Source organism: Polypterus senegalus, chromosome 14, assembly GCF_016835505.1.
Source record: "Polypterus senegalus isolate Bchr_013 chromosome 14, ASM1683550v1, whole genome shotgun sequence".
In the NCBI taxonomy this organism is placed as follows: Eukaryota; Metazoa; Chordata; class Cladistia; order Polypteriformes; family Polypteridae; genus Polypterus; species Polypterus senegalus.
This window is the reverse complement of record NC_053167.1, coordinates 130,976,683-130,995,960: the sequence shown is the minus strand read 5'-3', so window position 1 is coordinate 130,995,960 and position 19,278 is coordinate 130,976,683. Positions and strand designations below refer to the sequence as shown.

The following is a 19,278-nucleotide window of genomic DNA, read 5'->3' as shown; positions in this document are numbered from 1 at the left end:
TGAGATCTGATGTATTTTCACAGTGTTCCTTTAATTTTTTTGAGCAGTTTATATATTTTTTTTGTTTTATTGTGGGTGTTTACATGTTTGTTTCGAATTACATAACTTTAAACGTTATTGATAAGAATAAGGCATTTATCTGGTCTATTCTGAAAAAGGCACAAAATTAAGTTTTATTTTTCTTCTTTTCATTTTAAATTAAGGTTGTATGTTTTTTGTGACAGGGGAGTAGAAAATAATATCAGCATTTACCACTAGGAAAATGTTAGTTCATTGTTATTTATCCCATCCATAGTTTATTTTAAAATAAAAGTTGTCAACAATGTTACGTAATATTTCTTTCATAAAGATCAGATTTTTAAACTCCTCTTAGACTCTTTTTATTTAACCTACAGAGTTCATTGTACGGGCTAAGGATGACTTCAGTTGACTTTTGTATTTTTAAATAATTCTTCACTCTACTAGTCTTTCTTAACAATTCCATACATTGACCTACTTTGGATACTTGTAAATCCATTATCGAAATCCCCTATTTTGTTTGAGGTTATTTCCTTTGGATGTCTAATATATTTTCTTTCTTCAATGCAGATTATTATATTTTTTTGCATTAAACCTTGTTAATGATATATTGCCATATTTCTGTAATAACAGTGTACAATAAAATTATGCTTAGAAATGGTCTGTGCATGAATAAGTGACGCATAATTGACAGCATTTCTACTAAATAAGTACAGCTCACTGTGTGACCGCTTTCACTGAACTTTATCTGACATTTAAAGTACATGCTTGTAAATTACTGAGTTTTTTAATGAGCAACTTTAGTGTATAATTAACTTGCAAAACTAAGTTTCAGTAGCAACATTTGCCCGCAGTTAACCTCCACTCCATGTTTGTGCGTGTTAATATGTGGATACCAAACAGTTGAGTGAGATCAAGGGGTCTCAGACAGCGGTTATATAAATGGCTTCAGAATGCCCGGTCTTGAGGCATGAGGACCACATTAGCTAGTAGGAATTGGCCTAATCATCAAGAACCATTTAAACCATGAGTGTTGGAGGCCAGAGCCAGATTTAAAAATGAGAACGGGCCATTACTGTATGTCTAAAATGATGTCTTAAAAAATGTCCCTATTTTTGTTGACACTCATGCAGCAAAACAAATTGCAAATATAAAGCACCTCAATTTATTTTGATTTAAAAAGTAAAATGGGAGCTATGTTTTATGTTGTGTTGTGTTATTTAAATTTATGAAGAAGGACCAGTGTCATGTTTACTTTTGATTGAATGCACAATCTTGACTATGAATAATTTTTTATCTGTCATACATTTTTTAAATACTTATTTGTTTGTTTGTCTGTTTTTTTAGTTTTGGCTGCAGATTTCATCGTTTACATTCCAGCAGTTTTTATGTATGCCTTCTATTTTTGTGAAGGTTCTTCAAAGAAGAAGGTAAAAGGACTTTCTTTCCTGTCTGGAATTTTTATGCATAAGTTAATAAATGTTTGATGTGGTTTTAAAATTTGATGAAGGAAATTTACAGCTTTACAGAAATGTATGCCGTTTAACTTGTAGACGCACTCTTGAGCCATGCCCAGATTCATATGGTCAGCCAGGATGTATACATGAACTAAAAATGATGCATTTATTGGAAACATGCATTGCAGGTAGAGATATGCAAAAGGCAGAACTTAAAATACAAAATAAAGTTAAAACAATAAAACCTGCTGCCCCTCTGGCTAACCTAAAAGATCGGAACCTCCTTTTGTTCATCGCAGTACAGTGCCAAGCACTTTCTTTAGCTCCTTCCTTTCTATTTCTCTCTATCTCTGGGTCAGTAAGATGTTTGTCCCACTCTCCATCTACCTACACACTTTTCTGGCCTCCCTAGTGGCCCTTTCATTTTTACATTGGCATATTATGGACATCTCCTTCGACTGCCAGTGTGATTCTCCCTCTTTGTCCTGCAGGCTGTCTACTGGGATAATTCCTTCAGAGTGGCAGCCCAGTGTTGCTCCTGCTTCTGGTAAGCACTTGTGAAGTGGGCACCCCCTCACAGTCTTTTGTGAAAAAAAAACACAAAATAACATATTAAATATCTACTGCAAAATGTATATATTACGGCCAAAACCCGTAATCAGCCAAAGCGGGAAGTGTCCGGCCAAACTGGGAAATGGCCAATGTCCGATCTTTTCCTTGATTTTGGGATTTGGCCAGCCAGTTTGCGAAATGGCATGGGGCGATCGGCCAATGTTGGAAGAAAAAAGGCATGAGCAGCAATTTGTTGCGCACTTAGTAATGCAATTGCATCGAGTGTAGCCTTGGCGGCTCCTGTTCAGAAAGCGGATGCCACTTGGTCGTTTCACAATAATTAAGATTAGGGATATAAGTAGGTTTCACATTTTTGTTATCATTTTAGCCCTAAAATAGTGACTTAACATCAGGGACTATTTTATTGACCTTAAGGTTAGTGTTTGGGCGAGGGGAAGGCTGTCTCAGGTGGCATCCACTTTCTGAACAAGACCCACCTTGAGCAGCTACTCGTGCAGAATGGAAAACTCACTTCTGAATCTGCATCTGAAACATTTTAAGCATCTTCGCACCTTGAGCGGACAGTCTTACATCAGCGCGTCGGATTTTGGCCAGGGAGTTCTTGCCACTTCGCGAAATGGCCAGCCAAAGTAGCATATACGCTGGTCATTTCTAGTAATTTGGACTTTGGCCACACCTCTCGGCCAAAATGCGAAACGGCGGGCCAATTCGGGAATTGGCTAAACTTCGGGTTTTGGCCGTAACATATATAAGTATATAAGATAGATAGTCATTCACTTTTGTACAAGTGTATTTTTGACCATTAAGCTGGAGCCATTTGTTTTCATTTGGAGGTAGCTGTGCATTTCTTAACAAAAGCAACTATTTCCAGTTGACTGTTATTCAACCATTTTGTGTTTCCGTGCTTTTCTTAGTTATGTCTAACTCTGAAAAATATTTTATTGGCTTTTGGAATGATTATTCCACCTTGGGAAAACTAATTTTAGGAGTAAAATGTAATCTAAGGTTCTGAAATGTCCATGTTCATCAAACCAGTAGAGCTACCCATTTTCAGACGAAGCTTGGGAGGAGACTCTCAATTAATTAGGTACACATTTGTTTGACAGGTAATAGCATTGATATGTATGTAACTATTATAGTGTTTTCAAAGAATTGTTCATCTGTTTAGTACCTGCTTTATCTTATTTATACAGTTTAGTTTATGTGGCATTTGAAAAGAATTACACAAAAAAAAAAAACTCAGACGAGGTCTCATTTCTGTCCTGTAGACTTGCTTTCAGTAATACTGTGTTTTACTTTTTTTTTTTTTTTTCAAATTATCAGCATAAACAGCTCAGTCATTTTCAGAATTTACCATATATACTCGCGTATAAGTCGGGTCTTGAAATCCGAAAAATCTAACATAAAATTAGACCCTGACTTATACGCCCGTTCAAAAATGCAACACTTTTTTTTACATATTCTTGCCTCCTCCAATCTCACATCGGTTTCTCAGACACAACGAATTTTGTTGCAGCAGCGCAGTTACCAATTTCTTTCACCACTTCAACGACGTTTAATTTAAAATGAGCTTTATATTTTCTTCTGATCGAACGCTCCATCGTAGATGCTCTTACAATAAAGGTGTATGAGGGTGCGAGATACAAAAAACACTAAACACTGCACACGTCGCTTCAGAATAGTTTGGGTATTACCGTGTGGTCATGTAGGCACAATACATAGAAAAGGAAGGCCGTGTGCTCCGTGGTTACTCTCTCAGGTAGGCGTTAGCATATCATAATCTCTTGGATCAATGCTGTGAGTTTTATGCATTCGACTTATACAACTGACATTATAAAATACCCCCGACTTATCTGCGGGAGAACTTAATGGCAAGTATATACGGTACTTCTTGCAACAAAGTGGGTACTCCCTTTATTTTTACTGGGAATTTCCTGGTCTTTTGTCAGATTTGGATGCTTATTTTGCCATCTCAAATATATGCATTTCCAAATATTTTATTCTCCTAATTTTACAAGATAACTGACTAAATATAAATTTATAGTATAGGGACAGTTTAGAAAGCAGTAACTTAGACTAGGCATTTTAAATGTGTGTTTTTGTGCAGATATCTGAGGTAGTGTGCATATTCCAGAAATGCAGGGTATTTACCGCTCTCATACACTTACTTTTCTAACTAATTTCAGGTTATAATTGTATTATTTCAGTGAGGGGTCTGTCAATTTGGTCCTGGAGGGCTGTAGTGATGGTAGGCTTTTGTTCCAACCTGATTGCCTAATTGAAAACCAGTCCTTTTAGATAACAGATCTGATTTAATTTTATTTCTTGTTAGTTTTTCAAGTCATTCTTATACAGTGGGATGCAAAAGTTTTGGCAACCTTGTTAATAGTCATTATTTTCCTGTATAAATCGCTGGTTGTTACGATAAAAAATGTCAGTTAAATATATTATATAGGAGACACACACAGTGATATTTGAGAAGTGAAATGAAGTTTATTGGATTTACAGAAAGTGTGCAATAATTGTTAAAAAAAAACAGGCAGGTTCATAAATTTGGGCACCGTTGTCATTTTATTGATTCCCAAACTTTTAGAACTAATTATTGGAACTCCAATTGGCTTGGTAAGCTCAGTGACCCCTGACCTACATACACAGGTGAATCCGAGTATTTAAGGGGGTCAATTGTAAGTTTCCCTCCTCCTTTAATTTTCTCTGAAGAGTAGCAACATGGGGGTCACAAAACAACTCTCTAATGACCTGAAGACAAAGATTGTTCACCATCATGGTTTAGGGGAAGGATACAGAAAGCTGTCCCAGAGATTGAAGCTGTCTGTTTCCACAGTTAGGAACATATTGAGGAAATGGAAGACCACAGGCTCAGTTCAAGTTAAGGCTCAAAGTGGCAGACCAAGAAAGATTTCGGATAGACAGAAGACGAATGGTGAGAACAGTCAGAGTCAACCCACAGACCAGCACCAAAGACCTACAACATCATCTTGCAGCAGATGGAGTCACTGTGCATCGTTCAACCATTCGCACTTTACACAAGGAGATGCTGTATGCGTGAGTGATGCAGAGGAAGCACAAACAGAGCAGCTTGAGGTCTGCTCAAGCACATTTGGACAAGCCAGCTTCATTTTGGAATAAGGTGCTGTGGACTGATGAAACTAAAATTGAGTTATTTGGGCATAACAAGGGGTGTTATGCATGGAGGAAAAAGAACACAGCATTCCAAGAAAAACACCTGCTACCTACAGTAAAATATGGTGGTGGTTCCATCATGCTGTGTGGCCAGTGCAGGGACTGGGAATCTTGTCAAAGTTGAGGGACGCATGGATTCCACTCAGTATCAGCAGATTCTGGAGACCAATGTCCAGGAATCAGTGACAAAGCTGAAGCTGCGCCGGGGCTGGATCTTTCAACAAGACAACGACCCGAAACACTGCTCAAAATCCACTAAGGCATTCATGCAGAGGAACAAGTACAACGTTCTGGAATGGCCATCTCAGTCCCCAGACCTGATATAATTGAAAATCTGTGGTGTGAGTTAAAGAGAGCTGTCCATGCTCAGAAGCCATCAAACCTGAATGAACTAGAGATGTTTTGTAAAGAGGAATGGTCCAAAATACCTTCAACCACAATCCAGACTCTCATTGGAACCTACAGGAAGCATTTAGAGGCTGGAATTTCTGCAAAAGGCGGATCTACTAAATATTGATTTCATTTCTTTTTTGTGGTGCCCAAATTTATGCACCTGCCTGATTTTGTTTGAACAATTATTGCACACTTTCTGTAAATCCAATAAACTTCATTTCACTTCTCAAATATCACTGTGTGTGTCTCCTATATGATATATTTAACTGACATTTTTTATCATTACAACCAACGATTTATACAGGAAAATAATGACTATTAACAAGGTTGCCCAAACTTTTGCATCCCACTGTATTGTAGATTTTTTTTCCTTTCAAGGATATCATCCAGATGATGTGTAGCTTGCAGCAGATAAACAATTCTCAGAACTTCATGTTTTTATCTATTCAGCTTCCTTTCAGATACAGTATCTATTAAACCAGGTAGTTCTTGATGAATACACACAGATGTAAATTAGATGGAGAACTGCCGGCTCCTTTGTCATTTGCATCCTATTGCTAATAAGGAGCCATTAAAACTGTTAATGAAGGCTAAAATAAGTGTTGAAGAGTGGGGAATGTTAACAAGTGAGACAGTGAAAATGAAGCATAAAAATGTTGTGAGCAATAAGTGCTTCAAAAGCTGTTTTCTTATTAAGAAATTGGTTTGGGACAAAACCTTGTACCCACTAAGGCCCATCAGGATTAACTTTGTAGACCCCTATTTTAGAGGATACTTTTTGGTATACAACTAGGATCAATTTAATTTGGTTTAAATGTATGACATGTTTATTAGTCAATAAGTACATTGTGATTTAGAGCCTCTTTATTTTATCACTGTAGTTACAAGTATCTTGAGTTTTTCTTTAAATAAATTCCTGTATTAAAGGCATAAGTATTTTATGTACTGACTAAATATACTTTTACATGTATCTCTCTCTCAAATGTATCCAGTTAATTATAGACCAATAACATCTCAGAAGAATACATTATCAAGGAAATTCAGTAAAGAATAAAGCCAAATGTTTAATAAATGATAATAAGTCTGTTTTTGATAGAGGTAGATCCTGCCAATTGTAATATTTAATTATATTTCCATATTATTTTCAGGCCTACAAGTGGTTATGCCATACCAGACTGTTATTTAGAAAATGAGGATGATTTTTAAATCTGTATCAATGCAGTTTACATTTATATTTTTTATATTGATGGAGAAAAAACATACACAGCTGAGCATTTTTGATAAAAGAAGTTATGTTCGTTATCCCAGTTCAGACTATGAATGATGACGGTGCCAAGAAACTGAAATGATTCCATTTTGTTGACAGTGACACTATTTATAACCAGGGGAGTAGGAGATGAGCAGTGCCTCCTAAAATCCACAACCATTTCTACTGTTTATAGAGTATTGAACTTGAGATTGTTGAGAGTGCCAGTCTACCTAGTCTCCCTCTGAGATCAGGACAGTCAGGGTGGTGTCATCAGCAAATTTCAGCACATTTGCAAAGGGGTCTCTGCAAGTGAAGTTATTGGTATAGAGAAAGTAAAGGCGAGAAGACAGAACACAGCCCTGAGGGGACCTCGTGTTCGTGATGGAACTTTGTGATGCAGTAATGAGAGAGCATGCAACTGTTGTCAGAGTGCCACACAATACCTAAAACAGCACTAGAATCTGAGATGTGCAAAGAAGAATACACATGTGCATCCTTGGAGCACGGGGCATGTCCTGCATCTATTTAGCTACGGTAGTTATGTGGATGCAACACCAAGAGAAATTTCTAGCAACTACTGTATATTACCTGGCAGTAAAGTTCAAGTTCACAGTTGTAGTTTTGTCTTGAAAAAATAAGGCTACCTGAGAACCTAATCTTAATCTTCAAAATTCTCAAAGGTATCAAAGTTGAACCAACACAATGATTTGCTTACTTGGGACGAGGAAAGAAAATCAGAGGAAGTGCAAAATGCAAGTGTGGGACAAAATGTCAAGTCATGCAGATGAAGCAGAGACTCTTACTGCATAAGAACACACTTGGATGTGATTTTGAGATAATTATTAGCTATGCAGACAATGCTGGTGGTCTCAATGGCATCCGATTGCTTTTAAAATATCCTGTGTTATGTTTTCAGGCTTCTTTTGCGCTGAGTGTTTTGTTGTTTCCAGGACTCATTCTCATAGACCACGGACATTTTCAGTATCCTTTGAGATTTTCTTTGTAAAGTTATCATAATTGTTGCATTGTTCCAAATCTGGTCCTCCCTACAATTACCATAGCAAATGTTGACAAACTGTGACCTTCATGAAAAGATTTAACAAAGAACATAAAAAGTCCAGGTTCTTCTCAATGCTCTCAACATCCCAGTGTTAACTTCAGTTAAAGAACATAAATTGTAGCCCTGTTTGACCCTACTAGTGTAATTATTAAAGTTTTTATATTAAATTGTCTATTCTGCATTTTTCCTTAACAAATAAACATATATAACTGTATAAGTTTAGGGTTTGCTTTATGGGGTATTTTTTTCATAGCCTTACAGTGGGACATCCTTGGTTCGGTTGCCTTCTGCTTTGCTCTGAACTACAAACAAATGGAATTGTACCACTCCCTGCCATTTTTCTGTTACCTTCTTGGCAAATGTTTGAGGAAAGGATTAAAAGGCAAAGGGTAAGAGTCTGTTTATTTTCTGTTGTTTTGAGATGATAGGTGAAATACTGTACAGTATGTCTGCATAGTTGATACATTCCATACAAATTGTTTTTCCAATTGTGGTTTCACTCCCTGCCTCCAAACAGTCTGTTAAGAAGAATCTGGATGAGATCTTGGGACAGCTTACCTATTAGCTAAAGGAAGATTACAATAAGCAAGCTTTTGAGGCAACTCAGGCCCCTTCTTCAGACGATGAAGAAGGGGCCTGAGTTGCTGTGAAAGCTTGACATATTGAAATCTTTTTAGTTAGCCAATAAAAGGTGTCATTTTGCCTGACTTCTCACTACATTCATAATGGCTAACACGGTATAACACCCTAGTACTATTAGGCAGTGACGTTCATGTCTTTGGTGACTCTTCCTTTGAAATCTGTAGACAGATTGGGAGAACATGGGGGGTCATGAGGTCGCTGGAAAAGGGGTGTGTGACGCTCCCGATATCTGTGCAAAAGGCCAAAGGTCCAAGTCTTTTGAGATCTGGTGATTCCTGTTTTGCTGTATGGTTGCGAGACATGGATGCCATCTAGTGATCTGAGACGATGACTAGACTCCTTTGGTACTGTGTCTCTTCGGGAGAATCGTTGGGTCCCGATAGTTTGACTTTGTGTCGAATGAAGCATATTACCTGCATTGTGAGGGAGCGTCAGTTATGGCACTATGGCCATGTGGTACGATTCCCCGAGGACCAGGGCAACTGGACCAGGCCAAGGGGATGCCCACATACCACCTGGCAGCGGCAGATAGAGGGTCATTTCCTTTGGGGTTAGAGGCTGGACCATGTGTCTGACTAGGGAGTTGCCAACCAGGGTCCTGAGCTGTTTCATCATGGTGTGGGTGAGGCAACACGCTGTACCAGTGCATGCTCCCTGACCTGACCTGCTATTATCATAGATGCAGAAGTCTGGCATTGTCTATGCTTGAAAGTTTAAGCCTCATGACTTAGAATTTGCTCTTTGAAACACAGTTTCTGATATAGTTAATTCTCCTGGGAGTATGGGTTAATTTCAATAATATGACTATTCTGGGAGTTTTATATTATGTCATTAATATTTAAAATATACCATTTACTACCAGATATAACTACAACATGGCATATAAGGGGCATCTGCCGTCTTGGCTGAACTGCATGAAGTATTGATCTAGAACAGTGTTTCCCAAACTCGGTCCTCTGGCCCCCCTGTGGCTGCAGGTTTTTGTTCCAACCAGACTCCTAATCAGTCACCTAATAGCATTGAGCTCATTTAATTAGTTGGTATTATTTTTCTTTTATTCTACATTCAGAAAAGCACAGCAGCATGATTTTTACATTTATAAGACATTTAGAAATATTTCTGCTTTTGCTATAGATTTAAATGTTTAATTCTCTTTTGTTGATTTCATTATATTTTGCCCAGTTTTTCCCCCTTCGTTGTATCTTATTAATGACAATTAAAACTGAGCAGAACAGACACCAGGCAAACAACACGGAATAACCAAAGGCTGCAACTACTTTAGCATCAGACCCACTAATTAGTAAATAATGGATTAATTAAACACTTAGAACACCTGGAAAAGCAGAATGAAAATCAAAAAACCTGCAGCCACAGGGGGTCCCCAGGACTGAGTTTGGGAAACACTGATCTAGAGCAAATTAAAAAACAACCCAAATGACTGTCATATAGTACTTTTCTTTCTTTAAATCAGCTGATATTAAAGTTTATATTTTTCCAGTATGTGGATAAATTTCATAGATTGGTATCTTTTCTGGGAAATGTCCATTTTAAGATTAATGCATGATAGTTAGAGATTCTCTAATCTGCTTTCCACCACCACCACAAAATTTCTTGTTGCCAAAAACATATTTCTACCAGACATTAACAATTGAGTGATATGGCATAATAAATTATGAAACCTATGGGTTAGAACTTCTGTCTTCAAGCACGTAATAATTTTCTGCCTGTTGTTTTGCATAAGAAATTTCAGTCAAATAATTGCACTTAAAAGCTACGCAAAGGACTAAAATAAAAATGGATACATCTCTCTATACATAAAGAAAAGTCTATAACTTCATCATAATGAAAAGGTAAAGAAAAGCATGTGAGTAAAAACAAGGGTTGTAAGGAAATCCTCATGTTGATTTAACATATCGGGGCAGGGCAGGCCGAGTGCGGCTGCACATGAACTTGCTAGCAATGGACAAACACGCGTTTTATTTATAGAAAACCTCGCTCAAAATACTTAACATAAATTCAAAAGGGTATTATGTCCCAGAAAGCCCAGTGCCTGATAAACTACGCAGGCTAGTTTTGAAAATATTACAAACTAAGTAAACAGATTCAGTTACATCTCTGGGCAAGCACAAGACAACGAACAATCAATGCTAGAAAGTGGCAAGAGTGAACAAAAATATTATAATCGGCTAATTACCTTATTAAACATTTGTCTCTGTAAGCTAACTTAATAATTAAATGGGCCTTTCTAATGTCAAGGTGCATTTCAAAGTAATGTGCCTGCAATGCGATAGTTAGTAGTAGACTCATCACTCGGCCATTTCTCAGTAGGAAGATTTTAACTGGTGATTCTACTGTCCCATTGTTTGGTTGGTTCTTGATTTGTGGGGAAAAGACTTTTTAAAATATTTCATCACACTTGTGTCACAGTTGTTCCTTTAAACTTCTTCCAAGGCAACTGATTATTCAGTTTTATAAAACCAGGATAATCTGATTTGCAAGAACACTTCAAAAACATATTATGTGGACTCCAATAGGGGTATGACAGCATTTTGTGCTTTAAATGCTTGCTTTATTTTTAAAAGACTAATGTGTATTTATTGCATTTCTATAACATTTACTGTATGTAAGATATTACAGAATATCAGAGCTTGGATTTAAATGGTAAGTAGTTACACTGCTGAAATGGTGCTTTGGGTAACGTGACCCCAAAAATGCCCATAATGGCTTTTTTAACTTGTTGCCTGTGTGCCTACTGCCCGCCACATAATATTGACAGGTGACCTGATTGGTAATGCCACATATTTGCCAGATGTAATGATGTTTATTCTGTTGAGTTACTGGACCGACAGATAAGCAGAAATGTTAATATCTACAAGAAAACAAATAGCACCACATTGTACGCACCGCAAAACATTACTTGAATTGTTTTAAAAGTTTGCGTATGTAACAGAATAACGAAGGTCTCTCAGTGTGGTCCTAAACTTACTATTTCCCCATAGGTCATGTTTTCCCACATTTTCAAAGACATTGCATGACTTGTCAGTGTTCATTCATTTCAATTAAAAAGGTGTATTTTATGGGTTGGTGTAAAATGAGGATCTACTATAAATAATAGAGTGACTTGACGGTTTCAAAGCATAAATACATCAAAAATAAAATTTGGCTCATATTGCTTTTTAAACGCAAATACACCGACAGTGGGTTAGGTTTGCAGTTCTTCCTGCACAAAATATCCATCATGAAAGCCGTATTGTATGCTAGAATGTCCCTTATGTGATAACGATGAAATGTAATAACTTTTCTTTTATGTTTTTAACTGCAAAACTAATAAAGGGCCGTTTTGCTTGTACTAATGAATTGAAAAGCTTTTGTCCTTCATGTTGTCACTTACGCTGTATACTCTGTTGCCTTTAAAGGCATCATTCTCAGCAGGAAAATGTAAAGAACCCCTCATGTCTGCACATTTGTTGATTTTGTAACAGTGTACCAAGGGCATTTGCTGGCAAGCACATTGGTAGATTAGATGGCTGGCAGATCGCAGAAATGTGCAGATGACACACTAGGTATGTGCTACTTCTCTCGCTCCTCGCTGAACAAATTTTAAAACATTACTGCCGCTTTAATTTCTCTTTAACGTGTGGTTTTTTGCAGTATGCAGAAGAAGTTTAAACTCAGAATAATTTTAATGAAAAAAAATTGACTCCAACTCCACTCATCCCGCCATCCCCCTAAAGGCGCTTTATTCTTAATTGTCATCTGATTCTGTTTTTCTGTGGTCCATGTTTATCAATCAGTTACACCGATTGTCAGGATGTACACACCATTCTGAACCCATGCGTGTTTTGAAGGAGAATAATTTTGGGCCTGGTACTCACTAGAGGGTAACGTGTTCTGAGAGCACGTTTTACATTCATTACAAGTGACTTTAGCTGCTAAGGGACTAGAATACTCTGTGTGCTGCAAAAGGCAGTGTACAGAGTGATGAAAGCATCCAAGAAAGGAACATAAAAATGTACAAACCAATTAAAAAAGCCAGGTGCCGTATTAAAGCATTCTGAACAGTGCAGCATCCTTAGCGCATGGACATTAAAAGTGCTGTTAGGATGGTAAATTTTCCACAGGTCTGCAGCTATCGACAATTTTAAATCACGTCTGTCTTAAATTAGACTAAATTCTCCTACTCTAAGTCTATAGTGGATTTACCTTTACTCTTAAGCCATTTTTATCAGCAACCTACTTATATACTACTTGATCTGGACTTGAGAGTGAAAGACGTATTTAGCTCTTGGCAAGTGATCATTTTGGAAGCTTTCTTTAGCACTTCCCCGTGCACAGCTTGTAGGTAATGTACTGTTGTTCAAGAGTGTGGCTGCCCAGATGTATATTTAGGCAAGAAATAGACTGATTTGTATTTTGAAGAAAAACAAGAGTTTTTCTCCTAAAATATTACTGTCTTTTTAACACAGATGCTTTATCTTAAGTTAAGCTTAGCATTAAATAAACCAAGAAAAAAAAATCCACAATATGCCCTTCTCCAGAAAGCAATACTTCATATTCCCAATATCATTATAAAGCACGTACTTGAGTAAAAGCAGCCTGTTTCATTTGTCTATTTAGAATGTGACCTCTGCATGCTTTTCTGTGACTGTTCTGGTGTGGTGATGGATTTACTGTTGATCCACACAATAATTTTTTTAAATGTTTGAAATAAATTAGTTAATGCAATGCATGGTCAAAAAATAAAAAGTGTTTGCATGCAATTCTTTGATGCAAAGTATTCAATTCAATTCTTTATTGTCAAGTGTACAAGTACCATGTACAATGAAATGCTTGCTTGCATATGCCCCCACAGACAGTGAACATAGACAAAGAAAAACCACACACAATAAATAAATGAATTTAAATAAGTAAATAAATAAAACTAGAATCCTAGGAATAAACAGAGACAGTGGCAGAAGTATATGTGCAGGTAGCAGTGGAGGTGACAGAAGGTTACCGATTGTTCATGAGTCTGATTGCAGTTGGTTAGAAACTGTTCCTGAACCTGGAGGTGCACGTCCGAATGGACTTTCGTCGCTTCCCAGATGGGAGGAGGGTGAAAAGTGACAGTGCAGGGTGGCTGGGGTCCCGCCTGATACGGTTCACTTTCCTGAGACAGCGTGTAGTGTGGATGTCATGGACCACAGGGAGCTGCGTGCCTGTGATCTGCTGTGCTGTATTCACCAGACGCTGCAGAGCTTTGCAGTCCTGAAGTAAAACTTTCATCTTTTTTACATTGTAGTCTTGCTATAACCTGAATTGAAAACCTTTGTCATATCCAAAGTGACTGACAAATCACTTATAGCTTCTTCCTTAGTTTTATATTTCATGAGCCATCTGCTGCTGTAACCTGGTGAAAGTACAGTAAGGATTTAACTAGTAAATGCATGCATTATATGCCAGTGCCTCAAGTCTATGCTAAGTTACATTAAACTGATTGTTTAATACTCACTGCAGATATTCTTTTTACAGTTTTTCATTGATATGATTAAAGTGGAGCTCATGTTTTTCATATTTGTCTTTGTATTTTTTGTTCTTCCACAGACTGATCCTGCTAATAAAAATTGCAGTGAGTGTCATAATGTCATTTGCTTTGTGTTGGCTGCCTTTTCTTCTGGACACACAGCAGTCACTGCAGGTCCTCCGGCGGCTGTTTCCCGTCGATCGTGGCCTTTTTGAGGTATAGTGAGATTTCACTTACACTTAACAGGACTGAATGTGTCGAGCTCGGTTTTAATATCACACTTGAAATGGGGGGGACTAAAGAAAAGTCATTTTGTGGTACGGGAATAGGCATATATGGTTGGCGCTGCCGTTTTGCCCCCATTGTTATGTTTTTTTCCACTTGCTAGCAGAAAGGTTACGTAAAAAGGTCATAAGATGAGTTTCAGTTTAAACGTCTTGGCATATATAAATCATCTTAATTTATTGCTGGACATTTCAGCACATTATTGGCAAGTACATATTTAACAGCAAAGGTTGGTGCCAATGTGACACGCAGCAAGGACGTGTTTTTAAAGTGATTGAATCAAAATTTGATACTAGGCAACTGGGGGAGTGCAGTGGAGTGAGGAAATCAAATCCGCAGCTGTGGCATTGTATTCGGGTTTTAAAATGAATTATGTTTGTGTTTTTTTAACAATTTTATGACCTGCTAGGGTTTTGGTTTTTTTTTTTCCTCAGGACCATGAAAATCCAAATTTGGTTTATCACTAAGGACTTTTTGTCTGTCCAGTCTTTCATGTTGTTCTAGTTTAAAACTATAATGTCATTTTGTTCAATAAGTGCAGTTGCACACTATGTGTGTGTGTGTGTGTTGGTGTTTTCACGTTGTCTTTAATAAGAATGAGGACAGCAAACTGAAAGCCGTTAGAAATGTATTGAATGGTTTTCTATTCATTTACAGCCAGTCGGTGTATATTTAATGTATTATCCTTCATGCTGACATTGGGCTTTATTCTACTAACATACATATGCGTCCAGTTTGAATGATTCACTAATAATCACACAGTGAGTATTGTTATTTGGCTGATTTGATTCCACAAAACTTGTTTTTTGCTCAGGGTTCGTGGACACAAGGTCATTTTGCCAGTAAAAAGTTATTTCTTGATGCTATATTTCAATTTGAGGAAAAACTCCTACACACTGTACATAATACAGACTGGAAAAAACCTTCATGGCTTAGTTCATATACATGCAATTAAGAAACTTTTCTTTGACAGATATACTGTGTGAGTCATATTGCTGTAAATGCAGTTTATGCATCCGAAGAAATTTTGTCTTAAGTTACATTAGTTAACCGAGGCCGCCAAGTTTTATCTGGCACAAATAAATCTGTGGGGGGCTAATTGAAGCATGTGGATCTGTGATTTTTATGAGACTTTATTTATGAAAAGCTATAAATATTAAAATATTGAGTGCGAGTGACCTTACACCATATGGACTTAGATAAATGGCTTTTTGGACATGCGTCTGGACTAATTGTGAAATTGTGTGTGTAAGCAGGGTAGAGTAAGTTTACACTGGCGCGCCTGACTAGCATTCTTAGTCTGGGGTCCTGGTTTACAAAAATGGCATCAAATGCTGATGGCTGTAAAATCCTTGACTAACTTGTAGGTGCACTTGTCTCTGCAGCCCATGGCTGTTTTTTCATGTGTTGCCGTTAGCAGGACAGTGGCAGATTCTTTCCCGTGTTACTACTTGGCTTATAGATAAGATGGCTGAGCTGTTGGTTTGGTAGGCCTGCAGGCAGCAATGTTCACACAGCTGTGGTCAGAGCAGCTGTGTGTGAGAGAGATGAGTGTACAATATCATATCCTCCATAGCCAAGGCTGTCAATTTAATATCAAATTTGATCCAAGCACAACTGCTAAAGTCTTCAAGCCTTTTATAAATCACGCTCCTCTCCTTCCGCTGACTGTAACCAAAAAAGGGCTGAAAACGTTCCTGTTTTTGAATCGTGTCCAGATTGGTGAAACTTTGAGGATGTTTCAAGTGTCAGATCGCCTGTAGACATTGTTCTCTCACTTTATTTTGTTATAAAGAAACTGGTGAGGCTATTGCAATAATGCAACCATCAGGTAGTATTTCGCAAACAGCTCTTTTAGCTTAAGGCAAAACTAGTCATTGTTTTACACACTAAAAAGGCTTGCTGGGCAATAAAAAGGTTCCCATGTTCTACATTATCTCTGCGGGTGAAACAAGATTAAATATTTGGCCCCTTTAATTGTTATAATCTAATTAACACTTTGATTTCCCATAATGTTCAATTTAGATTTATTACCAGAAGTGTGCTACCAAAGTAATGTCTGTCTTCATCCACTACGTGTCACTTTGCTTTGTATACTGTAATCCCTTTTTATAATGAACGTCATCACAAGCTTATTTACAGGTACAATTAGATCATAATAGCACTGTGAGTGAGTCAGTGATGGGGATTCAACTGGCAGCTTGGTGATTACAGGGATGTACAGTGGGTATAGAAAAGAATCCCCCCTTTGCAATATTCCCATTTTTTTTTTGCTTCACACTCTTAAATGAAAACACACAAACCAATATTTTTTCCAGCTATACTTACTCAATGCAACCTGTACCATCCAAGTGAAAGATATCACAGCTACAGTTCAGAAGAATAAAAAAAATCAAAAACAGGAAATCCTGAGATTAATAAAGGATCCAACCAAATTCAATCAGGTGTCCGTGCCCACCGTTTCCATTGCGGTTACTGGCTTCCTTCCACCTGTGATCAGTTGTAATCAGTGGGATTAGTGAAACTGCTCCTACAGCATTCATTCCCTTGCTTGGTAGTGCAACTGACAGCAAACAACTGACTTTTGGTGGAAAGCCATTTTCAGAAGATCTCAGGGATAGAGTTGTGGAAAGACATAAGGCAGGAGATGGAGATAAAAACATCTCAAAGGCTTTATCAGTTCCAAGGAGCACAGTAAAGTCCATCATAAAGAAGTGTCAAGTGTTTGGTACTAGTAGGACCCTCCGTGAATCTGGCCGTCCCTCCAAACTAGATGAAAGAGCAAGGAGGAAACTGGTAAGAGAGGCATACCAAGAAGCCAATGGCCACTTTGAAGGAGTTACAGGATTTTATGGCAAAGACTGGTCACTGTGTGCATGTGGCAACAATTTCACAAGCGCTTCACAATTGTGGCTTGTTCAGGAGGGTCGCAAGGAAAAAGCCACTTCTCGAGAAAGGCCACATTAAGGCTTGTTTGAGCTTTGCCAGAATGCACCTTGAAGATTCTGATGTCAAGTGGAAAAAGGTCTTATTGTCAGATGAGACCAAAATCGAACTGTTTGGCCTCAATACCAAACGGTACACCAGTGCACCTTACCATCCACAACACACCATACCTAGAGTAAAGCATGGAGGTGGCAGCATCCTGTTGTGGGGGTGTTTCTCTGCCGCATGGTCTGGGGCTTTCATTAGGGTAGAAGGAAAAATGGATGGGGCAAAATCCCGTCAAATTCTTGAGGAAAATCTGCTACCCTCTGCCAGAAAGTTGAAGATGGGCAGAACGTTCACCTTTCAACACGACAACAACCCGAAGCACACAGCAAAATTGACCACACAGTGACAGAAGGAGAAAAAAGTGAATATTCTCGTATGGCCAGTCAGAGCCCAGACCTAAATCCCAGTGAAAATCTGTGGAAAGATTTGAAGACAGCAGTCCAACAACGCTCACCAATCTGACTGAACTTGAACAGTTAAACTGTAAAGAAGAGTGGGCGCTCAATCTAGATGTGCAAAGCTGATAGAGAAGTATCTCAACAGACTCAAGGCTGTCATTAAAGCAAAAGGTGGGTCAACAAAATTACACTGACAATGGGGGGTGATCCTTTATTAATCTCTGTATGTCTTGTTTTTGATTTTTTATAATTTTTCTGAACTGTAGCTGTGATATCTTTCACTTGGATGTTAGAGGTTGCACAGAGTAAGTAAAACTGGTAAGAAATCTTTTTTGTGTGTGTTTTCATTTAAGGCTGTAAAGCAAAAAAATGGGAATATTTCAAAGGGGGGTATTCTTTTCTATACCCACTGTATATGCCAGCACTTGTGCCAATAGTCCAGAGGGTGTTCACCAGGGGCCTCATGCATAATGGCATGTGTAGAAATGTGCTTAAGCAGAAATAAATCCAGATGCATAAATGTGTGCGTTCGCCCACTTCCACGTTCCTCCTCTACATAAATCCCGGTCAGTGTGAAAATTAACGCACGTGCCTCCTGTCCCACCCCAACTCCTCCCAGAATTACGCCTCTTTGAATATGCAAATCAATATAAATAGCCCTTAAGCTGAGCGTTCTGTGAAAAGGCAATGGCAAAAGCACGGGGGGGAAATAGAAGAAGTTCAGTAAATACCAAGTGGAGGCAAAGAAAAACGTAAAATTTGTTGGTTTAAAGGGTGTTATAAAGAACAAAAGGAAGCTGATCGAGTGACATAGAGTGTCGGAGAAACTCTAAAGCTCAAGTTCACAAAGTCGCACAGTGCCCAAAATTAAAAAAGAAGTTGTCACATATCAAAGTCGCTGAGAAAAGGTGAGACGTAGCCCACCATCTGAGTGTCATATGAAAGCTTATTAGGGCACAGAGAAAAAAAAAATAGGTACACAGTGGGAAAAAACCACGAAATGTCAACTTTAATCTCGAAATTTCCACTTTAATCAAATAGTTTATTTTGTCATTAAAGTACAACATCATAAACTTCATCTTAAAATCATTTAATTTACTAGTTTCTCAAATCCCATCATAACTAAAGTAGCATGTTAAGTGCTTTGTTTTGTATTTGATCTTCTATGTGCTCTATGTGTGTGAATTACTACTTGCTTCTTAAACCGGCTCTCTTCCTCCAACTGGACACAGAATCCATTACATTCGTAAAATTACACCTCTCTGAATAATTAAAATACTGAGATGTATACTTGATATCATTTTCATGATGATAGGAGTTAAATCATGTTATTAAACATGGGAACACAAGCTCAGTGATTGTTTGCGACCTTCGATGAAATACTTTATTGTAGCAGTACTGTGTCTTTCAGATGTACTAACCTCCATTTCCTGTCCTCACTTTTCTTTTTCCAGATACCCAATCGCCACACAATCAGCTCTGTAATAGACGTTAAGCCATCTGTA

The 19,278-nt window shown here is 37.9% G+C and overlaps 1 protein-coding gene across 3 annotated transcripts in view; it reads left to right on the top strand.

The window, feature by feature from the left end:
* The window catches only part of alg6 (ALG6 alpha-1,3-glucosyltransferase), an 87,688-nt gene that overhangs the window by 25,293 nt on the left and 43,117 nt on the right, over positions 1–19,278 (top strand). For all 3 annotated transcript variants that reach the window (XR_005630441.1, XM_039734572.1, XM_039734573.1), the window contains 4 exons: positions 1,366–1,448; positions 7,808–7,872; positions 8,155–8,340; positions 14,177–14,312. Coding sequence is in view for 2 of the 3 variants with exons in the window: in XM_039734572.1 (XP_039590506.1) it covers positions 1,366–1,448; positions 7,808–7,872; positions 8,155–8,340; positions 14,177–14,312 (470 nt within the window). In the remaining variant the exon portion in view is untranslated. The remainder of the gene's footprint in view (positions 1–1,365; positions 1,449–7,807; positions 7,873–8,154; positions 8,341–14,176; positions 14,313–19,278) is intronic.